At 36.7% G+C, this 20,375-nt stretch overlaps 1 protein-coding gene across 2 annotated transcripts in view; it reads left to right on the forward strand.

The window, feature by feature from the left end:
- gabra6b (gamma-aminobutyric acid type A receptor subunit alpha6b) overlaps window positions 1–14,062 on the forward strand; it is a 60,133-nt gene extending 46,071 nt beyond the window's left edge. Inside the window, exons 10-11 of one of the 2 annotated variants that reach the window (XM_047378916.1) lie at window positions 8,208–8,295; window positions 9,953–14,062. In XM_047378916.1, the coding sequence (XP_047234872.1) occupies window positions 8,208–8,268 (61 nt within the window). In that variant the 3' untranslated portion in view covers window positions 8,269–8,295; window positions 9,953–14,062. The remainder of the gene's footprint in view (window positions 1–8,207; window positions 8,296–9,952) is intronic. The other variant, XM_047378917.1, reaches the window with a different exon arrangement.
- Window positions 14,063–20,375: the final 6,313 nt, after the last annotated feature.

Consider the following 20,375-nt stretch of genomic DNA (forward strand, 5'->3'; position numbering starts at 1 on the left):
TTCCTGTGTTTGTATTTGGATTATTTTGGGTTGTGTATTATTGTCATTAAGGTCTTTCTGTATTGATTTATTCCTTTATGTGGCGTTCCTTAGCTCTGTCTTGTTTTCAGTTTTTTGTGTATTTTGGTTTAGACTCTATTACTACAAATCTTTAGCTATTTATTATTATATCTATTTTGTGTCCGGTTTAGTTCATTCTGTTTTCTTTTGTTTATTATTTATTATTATTCTTTCAGTTCCCTGCTTAGATTTTTCTCCAACTACTCTGCATTCCCCTGATTATACTCACCTAGGTTCTATGTCACTATCTTGCCTCCTTGTTATTTAACCTACTCTGCTTTACTGTTCATTGCTGGATTCTTCCGATGCTGTCAACAGTGTTCCATGTTTTATCTTCCTTATGTCTATAGATTCTCAAATTGGTCCATTGCCCTGCTTGCATTTGGGTCCACCATAACCAAAGAATGTGACACACAGTGCCCTGCACAAGTGTTTTTGCAAAACATATTTTGTCACATTTTAGCCACAAAATGCATTGTATTTATTATAATTTATGTGACAATACCTACAAAAGTCACCTTTTTAATAAATCAGTGTTCCTGTCTATTTTTATTTAAGTATAAATACAAATGTTTTGTGAAAGCAGTTGTGACCAAACAGCATCGTGGAGGACGTGCTATGAATCAGAAAAAGGCGGACCCAAGATTCAGCCAGACACAGTACTGAAAGTTTAAAAGGTTTATTCAGCCACAGGAAAACGTCACACAGGTAACACTCCTCACAGCTTCCAGGAATCACTGAGGCAGAAAGAGGGATTAGTGACTTGTAGTCTCTCCAGATTTTGCAGGGATCAGAAAAGCCACTAACCTGCTTTTGTCTGGAGTGGAACTTGAAACCCAGAGGGGAAACCTCAGTGGGCGGCAGGCAGTGATCTCCACAGCACAGGTAAGAAGAGACTCCAGGCTGAATAATCCGAGGGCTAGGCTGGCTCAATAATCCAAGGACAGAAACAGGGTCAACGATCGGAACAAGAGGCGTCAGGCAAGGGGCAGGCAGAGGCATAAACCAGATGCAGGAAACAAGGTCGACAACCAAAATCCAAACAGTCCGACAGGGAGCAGGCAGAGGCATAAATCCAAAAGGCAAGGCAAGGTCAAGAACAATGATCAGACAGGAAGGAACGCTGGATATCTACTCACACAATGGCTTTCAAAAATCTGGCACCGTCTGCTTGTCAGAGTCAGTATATATCAGGGAAGACACAGGTGTATGGCATGCCACAAATTGCACTAAACTGCAGCAGCCACCAGGTGCATCTAATCTGATTGCAGCCAGGGAGACAGGGTAGAGCAGACGTGCCAGAATCATAACAGGACGAGGAACACACCAGTCAGATCAGGGATAAAGCTGTAAAATTTAAAGTAGGATTAGGTTATAAACAATATCCCAAGCTTTCAATTTGCCCAGACCATTGTTCAATTCATAATCCAAATAAGAATAGAGCATGGCACAACTGCAAACCTACCAAGTTATGGCTGTCCACCTAAAATGACACATTGAGCAGGAAGAACATTAATCACAAAAACAGCCAAGAGGACAATGGTAACTCCAAGGAAACTGCCAAGATTCACAAGTGGGAAATTTTGCTGACACGATAAATATTAGTCGGGCACTCCACAAACCTGGCATTTATGGAAAACTGGAGAAAACCCTTGAAAGCAAGCCATAAGATGTCGCTATTAAAGTGTTCCACAAGTAAAGAAGGTACACTGGTCAGATGACATGAAACTAATTTGTTGGGGGCAAAATTGAAAATGTTGTGTGTGGAAAATAAGTAACACGGCGCATCACCCAGAAAACGCCATCCTAGGAATAAAACATGGTGGTGGCAGGATTGTCCTGTGGGGGTGTTTAATCAAAGTTTGAAGAGTACTTAAAAGTACAATTGAGGTGTGTTTAAAACTAGAATTGGCCAGAGAATTTTCTTTGGCTAAAGATGTGCAAAGTTGGTAGAGCCATACCCCACAGGATGCAGACGCTAGAATGAACATTGGTCTTGACCACCATGCACAGCACAATCCACAATTAAGCAGGTTTTCCCCGTAGTTAAATTGAATGGTCATGCAAAAATGTTATCGCCATGCACAAAAAACACGATAAACTTTGGACAACGGCCTTGTGGCAATAAGTATAGCAAGTGAGAAACTTCTGTGAATCTCAGACATTGATAACCAGCATGCCTAGATCAAATGCTTGTTATCTATGTCACATTATATTTATGTAACAAGGGACCAGGAACAAATGGATTAATTCTTAATGGTACCTAAAAACTTTGACCAACTTAAAGTATAACAAAAAAGGAAAAACAAATTGTGCCTCAGTTATTTTTCTATTATTTGTTTTGTAGAAATTGATAATTGTATAATAACATACTGCAAATACAGTATGTTAAAACATACTGTATTTGCAGCAGGAATCATTTCAACTACATCTCCACAATATATTGCATTACTGTTACTAAACATTGTGATGTTGATATAGTTTATGATTACCCCTTATTCCCTTGGGATTATTTTTTTTTGGACATTATACTGTGCCTCAAACGTTTGTCACATGCTTCAACATTGGGGCCAATAAATGTTCCTGGGTTACATTAGGTGTGGGCATTAAGAGCAGTTAGAGACTATCTGATTGGCCACATGTATATTTTAGGTGCAAACAGGGAATATATAACACTTGACAAAAAATGTGCTACCAAATTTAACATTCAAACAGCCCTTTTCTATTGCAATATTGCACACAGTGATATTGCAATGATGACTGCAATTCAGTAGACTGTGCAGCTCTAATTTCAATTATATCCAAATTATAATACAAAACAACTTTCAAAAGATTGTTTTTACAGAAAAAGGCTAATTATAAAATTAAAAAAGGTATAAGGAACATTAACCAAATTTCATAGTTACACACTGTAAATCTATTTACAAGGTGCAAAATTTTTTCTTTGTTCATACAAACCCCATTATCAGATAATAAGTAACATGACCTTGTGAAGTGAGGTCATGTTTCCAAGCTGCCAGAAAAACTGGTGCTCCCAGCAGCTTAAGTTGGAACTATTCCCCATCTTTGTGAAGATGAGTGAAATAGTTTAATTCCACAATGAAAACCAATTGTCTTTAAATCAGCATTGTTAGCTGACACTAGATGATGTCTCAGGTTTTCTCGCCTGTTTAAATAAGGTTGTTTCACCTTCACATAAACACATAGATGGTGTATTTCATACCTCTTTTAAATCACCCATCTTCTCTGTCCAGAATGTACACGTCTTGGTCTACAGGGCTCTGTTGTTTCTGTTTTAGGTGCTTGTAAACTGCTGAGTCCTGGCCCGAGGCGTTTTTTTGTTTTTTGTTTTTTTTCCTCCTCTGTGGAATTATTTAATCCAAGCAGTTGTTTAGTTTCCTCGCTGTAGAGATCTTTGCACTCCGGCTTGTGTTTGATCACATACATCAGGATGTGCTTTTGTTGTTTTGGGTTTTGGTCCCTAGGGTGGTCAAGGCACTGTATCAGTGTGCCCAGAGGTTTAAATATGCTGTTTTGTGCTTAGAGAACAGTCTTTAGAACTTCTCAGAAAGCCAAGCCACATACAGAGGGACAACACTATTTCTTTTGAGTTTGTGATGGGTTTCCATTTTCACCAACTGTTGTAGAGATGATTTTGGAACTGCTGTGTGGTCTAAGTTGGTCACATCCTAATCCAAATATTGCATTCAATAAATTCAGGTAATTCTTTTCAGCCTACAAAAGAATAGGTACACAGTTTGAGTAGAGCTACACCATATAAGATAGCACTGCGTGCAACAGAGCCTTTTCAAGCTTTGTATGTTTTGCCTTTTTGATAGAATGCCACTTTGCAAAGATGACTGGATTTCTGTGAGTATTTAGGAGGAGGACACACGCACAGAAGTGTAGAAATGTGCTATGGCAGCAGTGCCTACCGACTGCAGGCTATTTTAATGAATAGCACCATTCAGGGCAATACATGACGGAAACAAATTGGCTCGAAATGCTTCCTTCCATGAGGAGCCCCAGCTGGTCGGCTGACTGTTTACTAGCTGCCTGGCAGGCTGACGGGAGTGTGGTAACAGCGGACGATAAGCCTTACTCTTCTTTATTGGCCATCAGAATGCTAGGCTTGAAAAATAACTTCCCCATTGTTGCTCATAAATCAAAATCCTTAAATGCTGTTTCCAACTCAATAACTATTTTTGACTGCGGGGCCATTGCCACAACTTTGGTGTAATTATCACTTGCTTATAGGCCACTCAGAAGGAGGGCAAAGAAGACTGATAGAAGAAGTGATCCTATATCTATCACATTTCTCTCTAGGGCCTTGTAGAAATTGTTACAATTGTTTTTGTCTCCTAGTTTGCCTGCACTTGCATGCATACGTTTTTCTCACACCTGCCTTTGTTTACGCGTTCGGCTGTCTGTCCATCATTCCAGAGAATGTTTTATAAGGCAAACTTCGTTCCATCGCTTTTTGACCACTTAGAACTACTGGCTCTATCTGTCTGTTTCTAAGGCACTTTGCACTAAACTGCTCTTTCTTTTTCTTACTTAATATAAGTATTATTCTTCCAAAGAAACTCTTTCTATCTGTCACTAAACCAGCTTCACACCTCTCTTTCCTACCACAGAGCACTATCTGTGCTCTGCCTCCCTTTTTGATGAAACAAGACAGCCTTAGCAGCCTTGGCCAAGTGCTGTCCCCCCTTCCTAATATTCTCCACATTCATCATACAGCTCCTCTAATGCAAATACAAAAGTAATTTATGTGGGAATGCACATTTTGTTTGACTATAAGTTGTCTTTACCAGTTCTATATATTATCTTGCCAGTTGGGTTTATTGAGTGAATACAATTAACAAAGCAGAACAGCAACGTCTAAAAGAAAGGTTGCATATACATTGCTAAAATATTGCAAATTTAAAATCTTTAAGAGCCAAATATTCTGTTGTCAGTTACAGAACCGTTAAGCTGCCATCCAGGCAAAATAAAAATGGAGCTATTTCATGTTATAACTAGAAAACCTTGCATATTTGTAGAATATATTATTATTATTATTATTATTATTACAATATACTTTTCATCTTCAAATAATATAATGTCATGTTATTTCAATATACATATACCAGTCAAACGTTTTAGATATACTTTGTCACTTAATGGGTCTTTTTATTTTCATTAGTATTGTCATTGTAGACTCTCACCAAAGGCAACAAAACTGTGAATGAACACACATGGAATTATATAGTAATAAGGTGTGAAATAACTCTAGCACCCTTTGCTTTGATTACTGCTTTGCACACATAGTATTCTCTCCATAAACTTCATGAGATGGTCATCTGAAATGGTTTTCCAAGGAGTCTTGAAATAACTTCCCAGAAGTTCATTTAGAGACGGCTAAAGGGTAAAATACCAGTCATCACACCAAAGGGCGACTACTTTAAAGTTCTTTTACAATTTTTCGTTTGCTACATAAGGTTAGGACTTGCGAGATAGAGGACCCCGGAATGCAGACTAGCAGGCAGCATGACGGTAAGTGCAAAACGATTTAATAAAAAACAAAAGCTCACTCAGAGGAGGCAGGAACAAAACAATAAACGAACAGGCAAGACAGGCTTGGCATGTTCCACAAAACAAGATGTGAGCATGATTTGGCAACAAGAAATGATTTGAGAAATGTTTCCGCGCCGAATAACTGAACAGGTGTGTATATATGGAGTGTGAAACAGGTGGAGCAAGGAGACAGATTAGCTTGGAGCTGGTGAACCGGATAAGGTTAATTGACAGACAGAACAAAAACATGGCTGGAGCAAAAATAGAGAATCTTGAATACAAAACAAAAACTAAAGCATGACCAGGAAAATAATAAACAGAAGCATGATTCAAAAACTGTGAGAATATATAAGAAAAAAACAGAAACCAAACACCAAACAACCCCAAATCATAACACATAATTCCATGTGTTCATTCACAGTTTTTGCCAACAACATGCCATATTAATTTGGGGTAATTTTGGCCCATCTTTTTCCTTCGCTCAACCCTGTATGAATGCAGATATTTCAGTAAATGTGCCATGGTACTCTGCATGGCAACATAACCTGTCTGAATATCATTCCGGTGTTGTATTTTGTATCCGTAGAGCCTCCCATGCCCCTTCAGTTGATCAATGAGAATTGCTACCACCTTGATCGGATCAGACTCATTCTTCTTCCTATGTGGATCCCTGTGTTTTAAGTCCACTCTTAGTGTACGCATTATAACAATACTGTCTGCGCTGCTCAATAACTGCAAAATCTCTCCATGGCTTAATCTAAGCCTACAATAGAACTTAATCTTATCAAAAGGGATAAGGATAAATATTTACAACTGTGTTGCCTCACCTGGTCTTTAAATAATTGATAAACACTACAAGATGTACAAAAACGATGCCAAAGTTCTCCTTTTTACTTTTGATTCTAGATTTTTTTTTTGTTAAAATGTTAATTTCTTTATAAACTCAGGCCTTTCAATGGGAGCATTTGCACCATTTTATACCATCTTACACCATTTTAATCACCCCTTTTACAACAAAAGGGGTGATTCGGCATATGCTAACAAAGCTTATCTTTTTAAGGATTTTGTATAGATTTATATGTGTATGCATATAAACCGGCATGTTTGGGGATATGTATGACTTTTGTGTATGGATGGGTGTTTTTATTTCTTTTATGTATTTCTTGCTGTGAGCAATGTTTGGATGATCTTTTCCTGCTAGATGAAGATGGGAAGTTTGCATTTTATGTATTTGCTCAGGCCAAAGTCAATTAAGATAGAATGTTTGGAGTTGAGTTGCTGAAAGCCCGCAGGATGTCTTCCTAATACAAACAACATTAATTAGCAGGGCACTCACACTCCAGCAGTATACAGTAAAGTTTGAACAACTGTCTTCCAACATTTTTGCATTGTGGACAAATTTTATTTAGAGTGAAACCAGAATTCTCTTAATTTTAAATAGTATGTTATGTTCTTAAAATCCACAAAGACAGGTTTTAATGTCACCACTTAGCATAGCTGGAGATACAGTAGTTCACTTAAGTTTGCATCCTATTTGTTTGCTGTTTTTTTTTTTTTTTTTCTTTTCTCTAAGCAATAAACTCTTCTTTTGTAAGCAATGGTTTTCAGGAACATTGCAAATCAATGCAATATTCTTAGGATTAGGGTGCTATTTTTGATTTTTATCCCTGCCCTCAGACAGCTCTGCTTGAGGTTTATAGCAAGCCATGTTCAAGTCTGGTTCTTTTCATATGAAGATTTCTCTGACTTGAATAAATAATATTATGAGAAAAAAATCAGTTTACAAAAATGGATAGTTGGAAGTGGAAATGGAAGTTTGAAAAATTATTAAACAAAACTGGTAAACTATCTCATAAGACAAAATAGAGCAAAAGGGACAGAAACTCAAAAATTCAAGAAGATATTCTAATCAACCTTCCTGGATATTAAAATCTCACATTCTCAGCAGTCACTACAAACATTTAATGTTTGTACTGGGCATTTTCATAGATTTGCAACAATATATTTCTACTGGCAGTCAGGTTGACATAAACATAAGCTGAAACCAGACACACATAGCTTTTTTCTCATTGTGTTATAAATAAAGCAAAATTCTGAATACAACTTAACTCCTAAATTAGAATTACTTAAATCATTGCTATTTCCTAAACGCCAAAAATAATTAGACATACATTTTTGTCTTAAAAGTCAGAGGTTTATGCCATTCCCTTAGCATTTGGTAGAATTGTCTTTTAATCCTCGAGGGGCTTTTTTGTGACTTGGTTCAAATGATTCGGGTAACCTTGCAAAAGCTTCTGACAGTAGTTTGCTGGAACTTTGATACATTCCACCAGAGTGAACTAAATCCGGTTGGGACGCCACATGCACACCTGTTCAGTTTGGGCCTCAAATTTTCTATGGGACTGAGATCAGGATTTTGTGATGGCAACTTCAAAACATTGACTCCTTTTCCTTAAGTCACATTGTAACTCAGTTTTTGGTATGCTGAGAGTCATTGTCCATTTGGAAAACTAATTTGTTCAAAAACTTTAACCTACTTTCTTGTAATGTTGCTTCAATAGTTTCACATAATATATTTTTGCCTAAAGATACCACCTATTTTCTGAAGTGCATCAGGTTCACCTGCAGCCAAACATCTACACAACATGACGATCCCACCTCTTTACTTCACAGTTGGTAAGATATTCTCACACTTACAGGCATACCCTTTTTCCTCCTATTGTGACAAACATCATTATAAGAATGTATGGCAGTTTCCACAACAAAAGAATTGTTGTCTTTGGATTCATTTGCAAACCATGATCTGAATTTCTATCTTGCTTTTAGAGGGTAATATCTTCTTTCATGCTGAGTGGCCTTTCAGTCCATGTTGGGACAGGACTCATTTCACAGTGAATTATGACTCTCTTACCAGCTTTAGCTAGCTTCATCACAAGGTCTATTTTCTGTTGATTAGGATGATTTTCCCCTTACAGCAAATATTACATTAGACAAAAAAGCATTTGATCACAGAAATGTGGGCTTGACAAAAGCATGTTTATTACCTGCTTAAAGGTTGTTATTATTAAAAGGTGCTTTTAATCCGACAAACAAGCCAAAACGCATATTCTAATTAACTGATCATGACTGTATTTGCAAAGAATTGTTTGGAAAGATAAAAGTGCCACCTTCTGGTATCCCGAACTTGTTCTTAAGGATGAAACAGACTTGTGGATGTCCACAATTATATTCCTGATATCTTTATTGATTTCTTTTGATTTTCAAATGATGTCACACAGGGATGCAGTGTGTTTAAGGTGTGACCTAAACAAATGTGCCTCTACAGTATTTCACTCAAATGTTGTGAATTAACTTTCAGAAGCTTTACAACATAATGACATATTTATCTGGGCCTTTCCAAGATGTAAAGGCTTTCTAATCTTAATGCATTAAAATTTCTGATGTTGATGAAAGTTTTAAAAGAAATCTGTCTTTATTCTGGCATATAGCAAATATAAGTCACTTAATGCTAACTGACCTAAAAATGAAAAAGTTTGGTCTGATTTAATGTCAGACAATGAAAAAAAAAAAGTTTGGTGTCTTTTTATGTAGTTTATGCAAATTTCTGGATTCGGCTGTAGCTGAACTAAAATTTACATTTTACATTTACATAAACCCACCAGTCTAATTTGTGTCAGTCTGTTTAATGTGCCTATATGACACTTACACTGATTCTAAGAATATGCTAAATTACCAACAAAAGTGTTACATTAAACTATTTTAACTAACTTTTTACTATATTCAAATAATATAGTATCTCTAATCCTCCACCAAACCCTCTTAAGAATCTTCCCTCCTCTTTTGCAACCAAAGCCATGCAGAAAGCTGTCAGCATTTGTTTTGCCACTGGCCACGTGAGTTCTCTAACTGAAAATGGCTCTCAGTGCTGTCAAAAGTGTCTTGCTTTAACACATCAGGCTGAGGAGGTGGAGGTGTGAAATACCTGGCTAAGGTTCCCCCATAAGTTTCAGAATGTCTACGTGGACAAGGCTTGAGAAGAAGTTAGAGACTGAATATGATCAGATTTTAAATTCAGACTTAAAATGTGTGCAAGCCTTCACCCGCAACAGCGAGCTAGAAAAAGCTGTTACATCATACCCATGTACATTTGTTCCTGGCAGGCAGATATGGAAGACTATGAAAAGGAGTAGGTGTGCATGTGTAGGAGTATTTATGCATAAGCCAATATGTTTAAATATGATGAAATTTGAAATGGATCTACCCTCTGAATACATACAGATTGCCATTTTTTCCCCTGATTCAACCTTGCTTCTTCTTTTTTTTTGCCTTGCAGGGATACCGTCTAAGATTATGTCTTGCTGGAGAATAGAAATATCTGAACACTCAACACACGCCAAGCCCTCTTTTATGCAGCCTCAGTGCATTCCATTTCTTTTTAAGTATTCCTATTGAAAGTTTGTCTTTTGAGAGCAGATGTACCAACTCCAATTGCCAACTTGACCAAGGGAGCTCAAAGCCATCTGGGGCCGCAGGTACTGGATCCACTTGAAAAGACGACTTCTCTCTTTTTTTTTTTATTTCACTTATCTAATGTTAAGAAATAAATAAATAGTTATATGTTAGGACTACTTTAATGTGTATATCTATCTTGTATGCTTTGCCAAAACTGATTGGACAAGACCTAAAATTACCTATATTGAGAGCTTCTCATCAGATGTATTGATTTATTTATTTTTTATATATAAAGTATCCATGCACTGTGTTTTTTAAATGACAAATTTCCTTCCATGATGATTACAAGGAGGCTGATAGTAAGAATGTACTCCTGACTGAATTAATTGTAACTGGCAGAAACTGTTCTGCCAGTTCTTTCCAGTCTTTGTTTTCTTTGTTTTTGTTTTTTTCCACAACACTATTTTTTGTTTGTTGGCTTAATATCCCTTTGCTCAAACAGTAAGGAGGATACAAAGCAAAATCTTCAAAGAGATGTATTCCTGTAACATTTTTTGCCTGGTATGTTTTTCAGTTTGACATGCCCTTGCAAGTGGAAAAATATGTAAATACAACAAACGTATTAGGGTCTCTAAAATGTGAACATACACAAAAGTAACCTTTTTTTCAGATTTCCATTTTCTCTACAGTGCCTTGTAAAAACATTCACACCGCTTGACCATTTTCACATTATGTCACATTGCAGCCAAAATCTGTTATGTGATTGACCCAACACAAAGTAGTGCAAAATTGTGAGGTGGAAGCTAAAGGACCCATGGTTTTCAGTTTTTAAAAAATAAAAATATGGCACCGGTGGGCTGTGTATGTTTCAACCCTCTTAAATCAATACTATGTAGAACCACCTTTCACTGAAATTACTACTGCAAGTCTTTTGGGTATGTCTCTACAAGTTTTGCACATCTAGTGGGTAAAAACTTAGCTCATTCTTTGCAAAATAGTTTCAGCTCAGTGAAATCAGTTAGAGAGTGTCTGTGAATATTAATTTTGTGATGTATTTGTGAAACAAATTAATACTGTGTCCTTTTTTTGACATCACAATTATGCACTTCTTTGTTTTGCTTTTGAGTTTGTAAATGTGGAAATGACAAAATATAAAAAAGTTCAAGGGATATGAATAGTTTTGTAGGGTGCTGTATATCATATGTCTCATATTTGCTACATTCAGATATACATTTAATTTAAATTATAGGTATGCATTTCCATCCATTAAACAACTGAGCTTGAACGGGTACCCTTATGCTTTTTTAGTCCTACTTGGTCAATACTGTAAAGTCATATATTAATAGAAAGGCCTGAACAGTAAAGATTGGAGCCATGACTTTGAGGAATAAGTTGATTTCTGATGGATAGACTTGATCACATGAATACAATTTGTGTTGGGCATACTCCCTTTTGTCACCATTTTTATTTATTTTTCTAATTCTCCCTATTTTTGCTATTTCTAAGATGTATTTATGGAACAAAACAGAGGGATGGTTGTGGACATGCAAACTACTGATGAATCTAAAAAACACATATGATTATCCACTGCCTCTCACTAAAAAGAGGCTGACATGTCAGAGGCATGTGGTAACTAAAAATAAAGATGGTGTGTTTACTTCATCATTTCATCCATCATCCAGAAATACTTTGAAAGGATTTCATAGTAGTCATGAAAATCTGTACTTCAAGTGTTAAATTGAGGTTTTGTTGGAATAAAAATCCAGTGCTGTTATTATTTGAAAAGAAAAAATGTATATGAATCTGTGCAACTTGTATGTATTTTATACAAGATTATTTTATTTTTTTTTAGTTGTGAAACAGCGTTGTGCAACTTAGTTTCTCTACAATTATAAACCAGGCCAACAATGCTTGAGAAAACAAAACAAAATATGCAATACTAAGACAACAAAGTTAACAAAGTTAGAGATTTTATAAGTAATGGCAGACTACGATCTTAAACATTGCAACAGGTTCTTTAACACTAAAATTTAAAACAATGCCAATGATAACAAACTGTTTCATAATATATTGTTTGACCAAGGCAAGAATAAACATTTGCCTACCTAAAGAAATTTATCAGAGATATTAAAGGTTGTGACTGTAAAAGGTATTGAGATGACCAGGCCAACATTAAACTCTTGTGTGCAAGAAATGGACCTGGAGGAATGGTTTGGATTTTTAAGTAATGTTCTGTGGAGTTATCAGTAATAGTTTTCTTAACTGTAGATAAATAAAATGCCATATTGCTGTACATTTGTTGTAAAGTAAAGCAATTCTTAGACTGGTAGAAGCCTTTCATCCAGTTAGACTGACCAATCATTGTAGCAGGTTTAAGCTATTTAAAACAACTGAAAATGTTCATATATGGAATACAGCTCTTTAAAAGTGAATATTAAAAATTAGCTTTGTTTAATATGTTGTTGTTTAGTTTATCAGCCTTTGATCACCCAAAACAAGTCTGTATTACCTCGTCATCAGTGACTTATCAGTCCTCTACAAACCCACCACAAGTAGAGTAAATGTATAGATTTTCCATCAACAATAAGTAGTCCAGAGGCATCGACAGTTGTACATTCTTGTGCTTTTCCAGATCTCATAGTCGTTTAGAAATAATTTCAGCTGATCAGGCAGATTAACACAGCTGGCAGCCTCAACCAACAATGATGTACTGCTGAGGAAACAAGCAAACGTAACAATAGGCTCTTGTGAAAATATAGAATGTTAATATTTTGTGACATGCCATTGTATCCCACATTTGTGAACATTTACAGTTTGAGTTGTTTAAAACTGCTAAACGGGGTTGCCCATTTGACTAGCTCTTAGCATCCCATTGTTCTGAGGATTTCTTCATTTCTCTACAAACTAACTATGAAATGACAACTGTTGACAATAGCCAAAGGACCACTTTATGACAGGGTATAATTTCACTGACCTGGCTATGAAAATGCAAAATATTCCCATAATATTTACTTAGTATACATTAAAATTATATGTAACTATAGGTGTATCCTTTGCATAGGTTTGCGTATAATAAGGCCTGTTGCTTCTAGTTTTTTTTGTCTTTCATGTGTACACCAAGCATCTGAAGAAACAGTTCAGCCAGCTTGCATGAACTCTGTTTCTTTTTCTATTTTTCATTTATCAACCTCCTGTAAACTTACTGTCTACTGGACTATACCGGACTGATGGCTCAGACTCATTGAGGCCTCCAAGTACTCCAAGCTGCTAAGTCACCTTTAGTTAAAGAGCCAAACAAATATCAAAAGTAGCAACAGTTGACAAATGTTTTTGAGAGTGATTGAGTGTACTCTTTCCATATGACTGAGCATGTTTGCTTTTATTAGTAGACCAAACCATCTCCCCTAAAATCCAAGCCTAACTGCTCAGCTCCCCCACACTACTGCAAGACCTTCACTTGCATGTCTTCCTTGTGTGCATTTTAGGGTCTGTGAATGTAGACGGTTGTAAACTCAAGTAATTTTTGTGGTGAATAAAACCACATTCCAACGATTTAGCTATGTTTTTAAAGTCATAGGGCATGTACTGTTAATCCTTGTCATACATTTTTTTACAATTGTTGTTTGCCTAAAGAGTATGGACTCAGCTTAAAATACAATGAATGCTCCTTTTTCTGTGCATCTTTTGAAAGCATAATTAGATATTTCCAATAGTTGGCATTCCTATTCTAAGATCCTGCTTGATGATCAGCTGCATTAGCCAATTTTCTTGTTTAAATAAGAGATGGCAGCTTTTACATTTTCCCATTTACGTTGTTTCTTGAGCATCTTTCTCCTGAAAAATGTCATTGTCATAAAGAAGGCCTGTTGATGCAACATACAACAATGTATGCAGTTTCAGGTATCCAACGCCCTGTTAATAAATCAACTTGCACCCATTTTCCCATGGCATTGTATATATTACTATGTTCAATAAAGCCAGATTATGTAAATCTAGTTTTCAATTCTCTTTGTACAAAAGCACCATCACGACATCAAGAATATACACTGTTATGGTGCAAACACAAACTTCAGTGAAAGGAAATAATACATGATTTTAAAAAGAAAGTATTTGCAAATATATAAAATTCAGAGTCATTTGCCTTCAAAAATCACCTAGCAAACAGAACAGAATAGAGCAGAAAAGAATAGAATAGAGTAGAATATAATATAATATAATATCGTTTATTTTTACTCAGTGGGGAAATTCAGGTGTACCAACAGCAAATTGACATGCAAATGGAAGTGTGCAGATTCAGAGAAAAGTAAAAGAATAAAAACAGAAAATAAGAATATGAGACTGTCCTGGAAGGGCAAATTTACATAAGATAAAAATACTGTACAATTATTAAAAATAGCATAATTAGATTCAAAGAAATATGCAACTAAGTACAATAATTAAGAAAACGAATGTTTATTTGTGCATACAAAAATAACAAAAGAAAATTTACAAGAAAAAGAAAATCTGTGCAAACTAGAAAAATTTGCATTTCCTGCGAAAATGCAGTGGGAATGCTGTAAGCTGAATATTTTAGCTGAAAGCTTGCAGAAACAAGCTGAAATTGATTGCAGAAAATCTGCTGAAATCTGCTAAATTAGTAGAAATAGCAGAAACAGCAAAGAAAAACTGTCATCTGATCTGTTTGAGCAGGAAGACTATTAGCTATAAAACAGCTTAACAATGCAAAGTTACTTCAAAACTACTTGTTGAAAGAGTTGTTGAAATGCAAGAACTGAAAAAAACTTTAAAAAAGCAGGAAAGAGCTGCCATAGATGAGCTGAAAAGGCATAGACTGAAGCAAAAATATAGCCTAAGAAGTTGAAGTCAGTGCTAAAATACATATAAATAGAAGAAATTTCAGAAAAAATGAACTAACACGAAATATGCTGAAGAAACACAAAAACAAACAAGAAATTGCTTAAAAAATGCAAAAGTGTTCTTCAGCTAAGAGAGAAGAGAGGAGAAAGAGAAGCTAAAATGCTAACATTAGCATATTGGCTATCACTAGCATGAAGGCTGATATTAATTTAACCCATCTACCATGCAAAAAGCAATGTATAAACTAACATTTGCTAAAATCCTAATGCTTCCTACAGTGTATAAAAGTCTATAAAATTACCGTTTAAAATTATTCACTCTTCAGCATTCACACAATAATAATAGTAATAAACTAGAAAATTTCAGAAGAAATTTAGACGGGGCCTGCCTCTTGGTGCGTGCTTCTCAGACCAGAGCCAAAGGTTGTGGGGCTGAGGTACAGAACCAAAGCAACAGAACGGTGTGCATCACGATTGAGGGTAGAAGGTTAAGATGTCTATCTAGACCTGTTCTTGCTTCACCAGTAATCATGCGTCCTTGCATTGCTTTGGCAGTCGCCAATAAATAAAGAGTCAAGTTTAGAGATGTGTAGTAATAAGTGCCACAAGGCAATGGCATGGGAGTCAGGCCACTCACTGTTCTCCCTTCATTGCTATGGCAGGCCCGAACTAAGGAATGTTAAGACTTTTATCTTGTACATATCAGTGAGTTTATTTTGAAAGGATAAAGTAGATCCATTTTCATCACAGAGTCCCAGCAATAGTGTTAAGACCAATGCAGCAATTATTGCTGTGTGAAAAATGAAGACGTTTATTTTGTAGGTATGTCTAGGTGTTGTTTTGAAAGTCCAGTATACAGGTCCTTCTCAAAATATTAGCATATTGTGATAAAGTTCATTATTTTCCATAATGTCATGATGAAAATTTAACATTCATATATTTTAGATTCATTGCACACTAACTGAAATATTTCAGGTCTTTTATTGTCTTAATACGGATGATTTTGGCATACAGCTCATGAAAACCCAAAATTTCTATCTCACAAAATTAGCATATCATTAAAAGGGTCTCTAAACGAGCTATGAACCTAATCATCTGAATCAATGAGTTAACTCTAAACACCTGCAAAAGATTCCTGAGGCCTTTAAAACTCCCAACCTGGTTCATCACTCAAAACCCCAATCATGGGTAAGACTGCCGACCTGACTGCTGTCCAGAAGGCCACTATTGACACCCTCAAGCAAGAGGGTAAGACACAGAAAGAAATTTCTGAACGAATAGGCTGTTCCCTGAGTGCTGTATCAAGGCACCTCAGTGTAAAGTCTGTGTGAAGGAAAAACTGTGGCAGAAAACGCTGCACAACGAGAAGAGGTGACTGGACCCTGAGGAAGATTGTGGAGAAGGGCCGATTCCAGACCTTGGGGGACCTGCGGAAGCAGTGGACTGAGTCTGGAGTAGAAACATCCAGAGCCACCGTGCACAGGGGTGTGCAGGAAATGGGCTACAGGTGCCGCATTCCCCAGGTCAAGCCACTTTTGAACCAGACACAGCAGCAGAAGCGCCTGACCTGGGCTACAGAGAAGCAGCACTGGACTGTTGCTCAGTGGTCCAAAGTACTTTTTTCGGATGAAAGCAAATTCTGCATGTCATTCGGAAATCAAGGTGCCAGAGTCTGGAAGAAGACTGGGGAGAAGGAAATGCCAAAATGCCAGAAGTCCAGAAGTCCAGAAGTCCAGTGTCAAGTACCCACAGTCAGTGATGGTCTGGGGTGCCATGTCAGTGTTGGTCCACTGTGTTTTATCAAGGGCAGGGTCAATGCAGCTAGCTATAAGGAGATTTTGGAGCACTTCATGCTTCCATCTGCTGAAAAGCTTTATGGAGATGAAGATTTCATTTTTCAGCACGACCTGGCACCTGCTCACAGTGCCAAAACCACTGGTAAATGGTTTACTGACCATGGTATCACTGTGCTCAATTGGCCTGCCAACTCTCCTGATCTGAACCCCATAGAAAATCTGTGGGATATTGTGAAGAGAACGTTGAGAGACTCAAGACCCAACACTCTGGATGAGCTAAAGGCCGCTATCGAAGCATCCTGGGCCTCCATAAGACCTCAGCAGTGCCACAGGCTTATTGCCTCCATGCCACGCCGCATTGAAGCAGTCATTTCTGCAAAAGGATTCCCGACCAAGTATTGAGTGCATAACTGTACATGATTATTTGAAGGTTGACGTTTTTTTGTATTAAAAACACTTTTCTTTTATTGGTCGGATGAAATATGCTAATTTTGTGAGATAGGAATTTTGGGTTTTCATGAGCTGTATGCCAAAATCATCCGTATTAAGACAATAAAAGACCTGAAATATTTCAGTTAGTGTGCAATGAATCTAAAATATATGAATGTTAAATTTTCATCATGACATTATGGAAAATAATGAACTTCATCACAATATGCTAATATTTTGAGAAGGCTTTTATTTTGAAAGTTTCATTAAGCCTTATTTCAAAGGACCAGCATAGTCCCATTTCCAACACTGGGTGAACTCCAACTGTAGTATAATGCCCAGTCCTGCAATGATATATAGTTTAAAATGTAAAGGCTTTTACTTTGTAGAGCATGTTTTGTCTTATTTTGAAAGTCCAGCAAGGTTGTCCTTTCAGGTCTGGGTTAGTTCCGTTAGTTGTTCTAAAATCATTTTCTATGCTATTATCAGCTTAAAAAATCATTAGTAACTATGGAAGGTTGTGGCTTTTATTTGGAAAATTTCAGTAATCCTTATTTTAAAGGGCTGACCTGGTCCTATTTCCTACACTGGATGAGCTCCAACATTAGTGTGAAGCCCAGTGCTGCAATTTTCTATAGTTTAAAATGTAAAGGCTTTTGTTTGGTAGAGCATGTTTTGTCTTATTTTAAATATTTGGCAGGGTTGTCCTTTCAATTCTGGGTTATTTCCATTAGTCAAATAGAACCTGCTTGCTCGGCTGAAATCATTGTTTATGCTATTGTCAGCTTTAAAAAAAAAAAACATTTGTAAATATGGAAGGTTGATGTTCAGTGTAAAAAAAAAAAAGGCTTTTATTTTGTAGAGTATCTGTAGGTCTTATTTTGAAAGTCTAGTGTGGTTGTCAGCAATGACTGACTTATTGTGATCACTCATGGAAGCTTCAGGCCTGAGCTCAGCCTCAGAGCCACTCTCTCTCAGAGGTTACTTAAGTTCACTGGCAGCTGTGGTATGGTCATTAATATGGTAATGGTAATGGTATGCTATGGTAATTAATGAGCGCCCAACAGCTGCTGTTTCTCACTCACGCAGCACCACACTTTGTGTCTCATCATGGCCTGGCTTTATAACATGGTGGCACATGCTCCTGAACTACTGCCCATAACTCAGAAACCGTAAGGGCTGTCAACGTCATTCTTGAACCGTTTTTCTCAGAACGGAAAGAGGAATGAGAATATTAACAAATAATTTTTGAAAATATAATAATAAAGGCACAACACAAGGTGAAAAGAAAGGGAAAAATGGAGAAAAACACAAAAATAGATTTTTTGCTCTGATTTTTTTCTGAAATTCCCATAGGTTTCCCATTCAGGGTGTGTTGACTTTGCATTGCTTCGAGGCATGTTGCCAAAAATCTGTTAGTCTTTTTTTTTTTATTTTTCTTTTTTTTTATTTATTTCAGACAATGATTTCGGTAAATAAATCAATTTCAGAAATGCTTATAACAAACGAACAAATATCCAAATACCATACAAAAAAGTGTTTGGTAAACATTAAATTAAATTTCCAGTTCCAAATAAATTAAATTAACTTAAACACAAATAGCAACCAGTAAAATAAACATAAAATAAACATATTCCAACAAGCAAACTTGTCAGTATATTTAACCTGAGATCTGACATTGATTATTAATTAATATAAATTGTCTGAAAAGGGGTATGAAGAAGTAAAACTTATTTTTAATACCCCTTCTCCCTCTAATTGCACTTAAATTAACTGAGTAACCTTCCTAATTAACATCTATGTTTTTGATCCAGAATTCACAAACCAAAAACTAATAAATAAATATATATACACAATTATCTATATATATACATATACACACATATACACATATATATATCTACACATATATACATACATACACATACACATACATACATGCATATATACACATGCATAAATACCCACACGCATACATACACATACACACATACATATATATATATATACACACATACATACATATACACATGTACACATACAAACAAACATGTACCTCCACATATGTACATGTAACTGCACACATGCATACCTACACTCACAGAAACACACCACACATTAGGCCTAAATCCACATTCACATTCTTGTATATCGGCACTTAGAGACCCCCCCCCAAATCATCAGAGCCACAATCCAACACCACAGCTCCACCACCACCAGCTCCCCCCACCAATCCCAACCCCACACCCCATAGCGCAAGGTGGCAGACAAGATCCCCAGGACCCCCCTGAACTACCAAGCCGTCCACAAGAGTCCCCTGAACCCCGACCTGCCCCCCACCACCACGAGGCACAGAGCGAGGAGCAGCGAGAGAAGCCAGGCTGCAACAACTGCAGCGTCAGGCTGCAGCTACAGAGGACCAGAAGCAAAGAAGAGGGCCCCGCACCCCCATGCACCCCATGCAAACACACAGCAGAAACACAGACATGCACACACTCACACACACACACACATACATACCGTGCTCAGATGAGATACCATTCACCTCGCATCTTCATCCCAATACATGTTGAAAAACATCAGTTTTAGTCTTTTTTTAAACAGACTCATGCTTGGACATTGCTTCAGCTCTTTTTGGAGTTTATTCCAGACCTTCACACCACTGACTGAAATGCACATTCTCTTCATGGTGGTTCGAACCCTCAAGGTTCTGAAATTGAGATTTTCCCTATAGTCATAACCCCCCAGTCTATCAGTGAACAGCTTTTGAATATTTTCTGGTAGTTGTTTATTTCTAGCTTTATACATTAGCTGAGCTGTTTGAAATTCTACCAGATCTAGGAGTTTGAGGAGGCAGGACTCTATAAATAGTATGTTAGTATGGTCGTGGAATCCTGCCTTACATCAATGAGGGTGACATTTTCTGAATCGTGAAAGAGCATCCTATGTTTTGATGTATAATTTCTATAGGTAGAGTGAAAATTGAGCGAGAGAGGAGGTTTTGTTTGTTCTTTCTCAGGTTATTCAAAAACCTAGAGTGTACACTCTACCAACTATCGCCATTGGATTACATTATAAAATCGAAAACTTCAAAAATCTTGCGTAAAATTTGAATTGCGATTGTAGAAGAACCGTAACAGATATGAAAAGGCTGAATTATTTGAAGATAGCTTAATGGCTTGTGAACATTTTAAAAGTTGAATGGGATTTCTAGCTGAAAGTA

This window comes from Girardinichthys multiradiatus, chromosome 11, assembly GCF_021462225.1.
Source record: "Girardinichthys multiradiatus isolate DD_20200921_A chromosome 11, DD_fGirMul_XY1, whole genome shotgun sequence".
NCBI lineage: Eukaryota > Metazoa > Chordata > Actinopteri > Cyprinodontiformes > Goodeidae > Girardinichthys > Girardinichthys multiradiatus.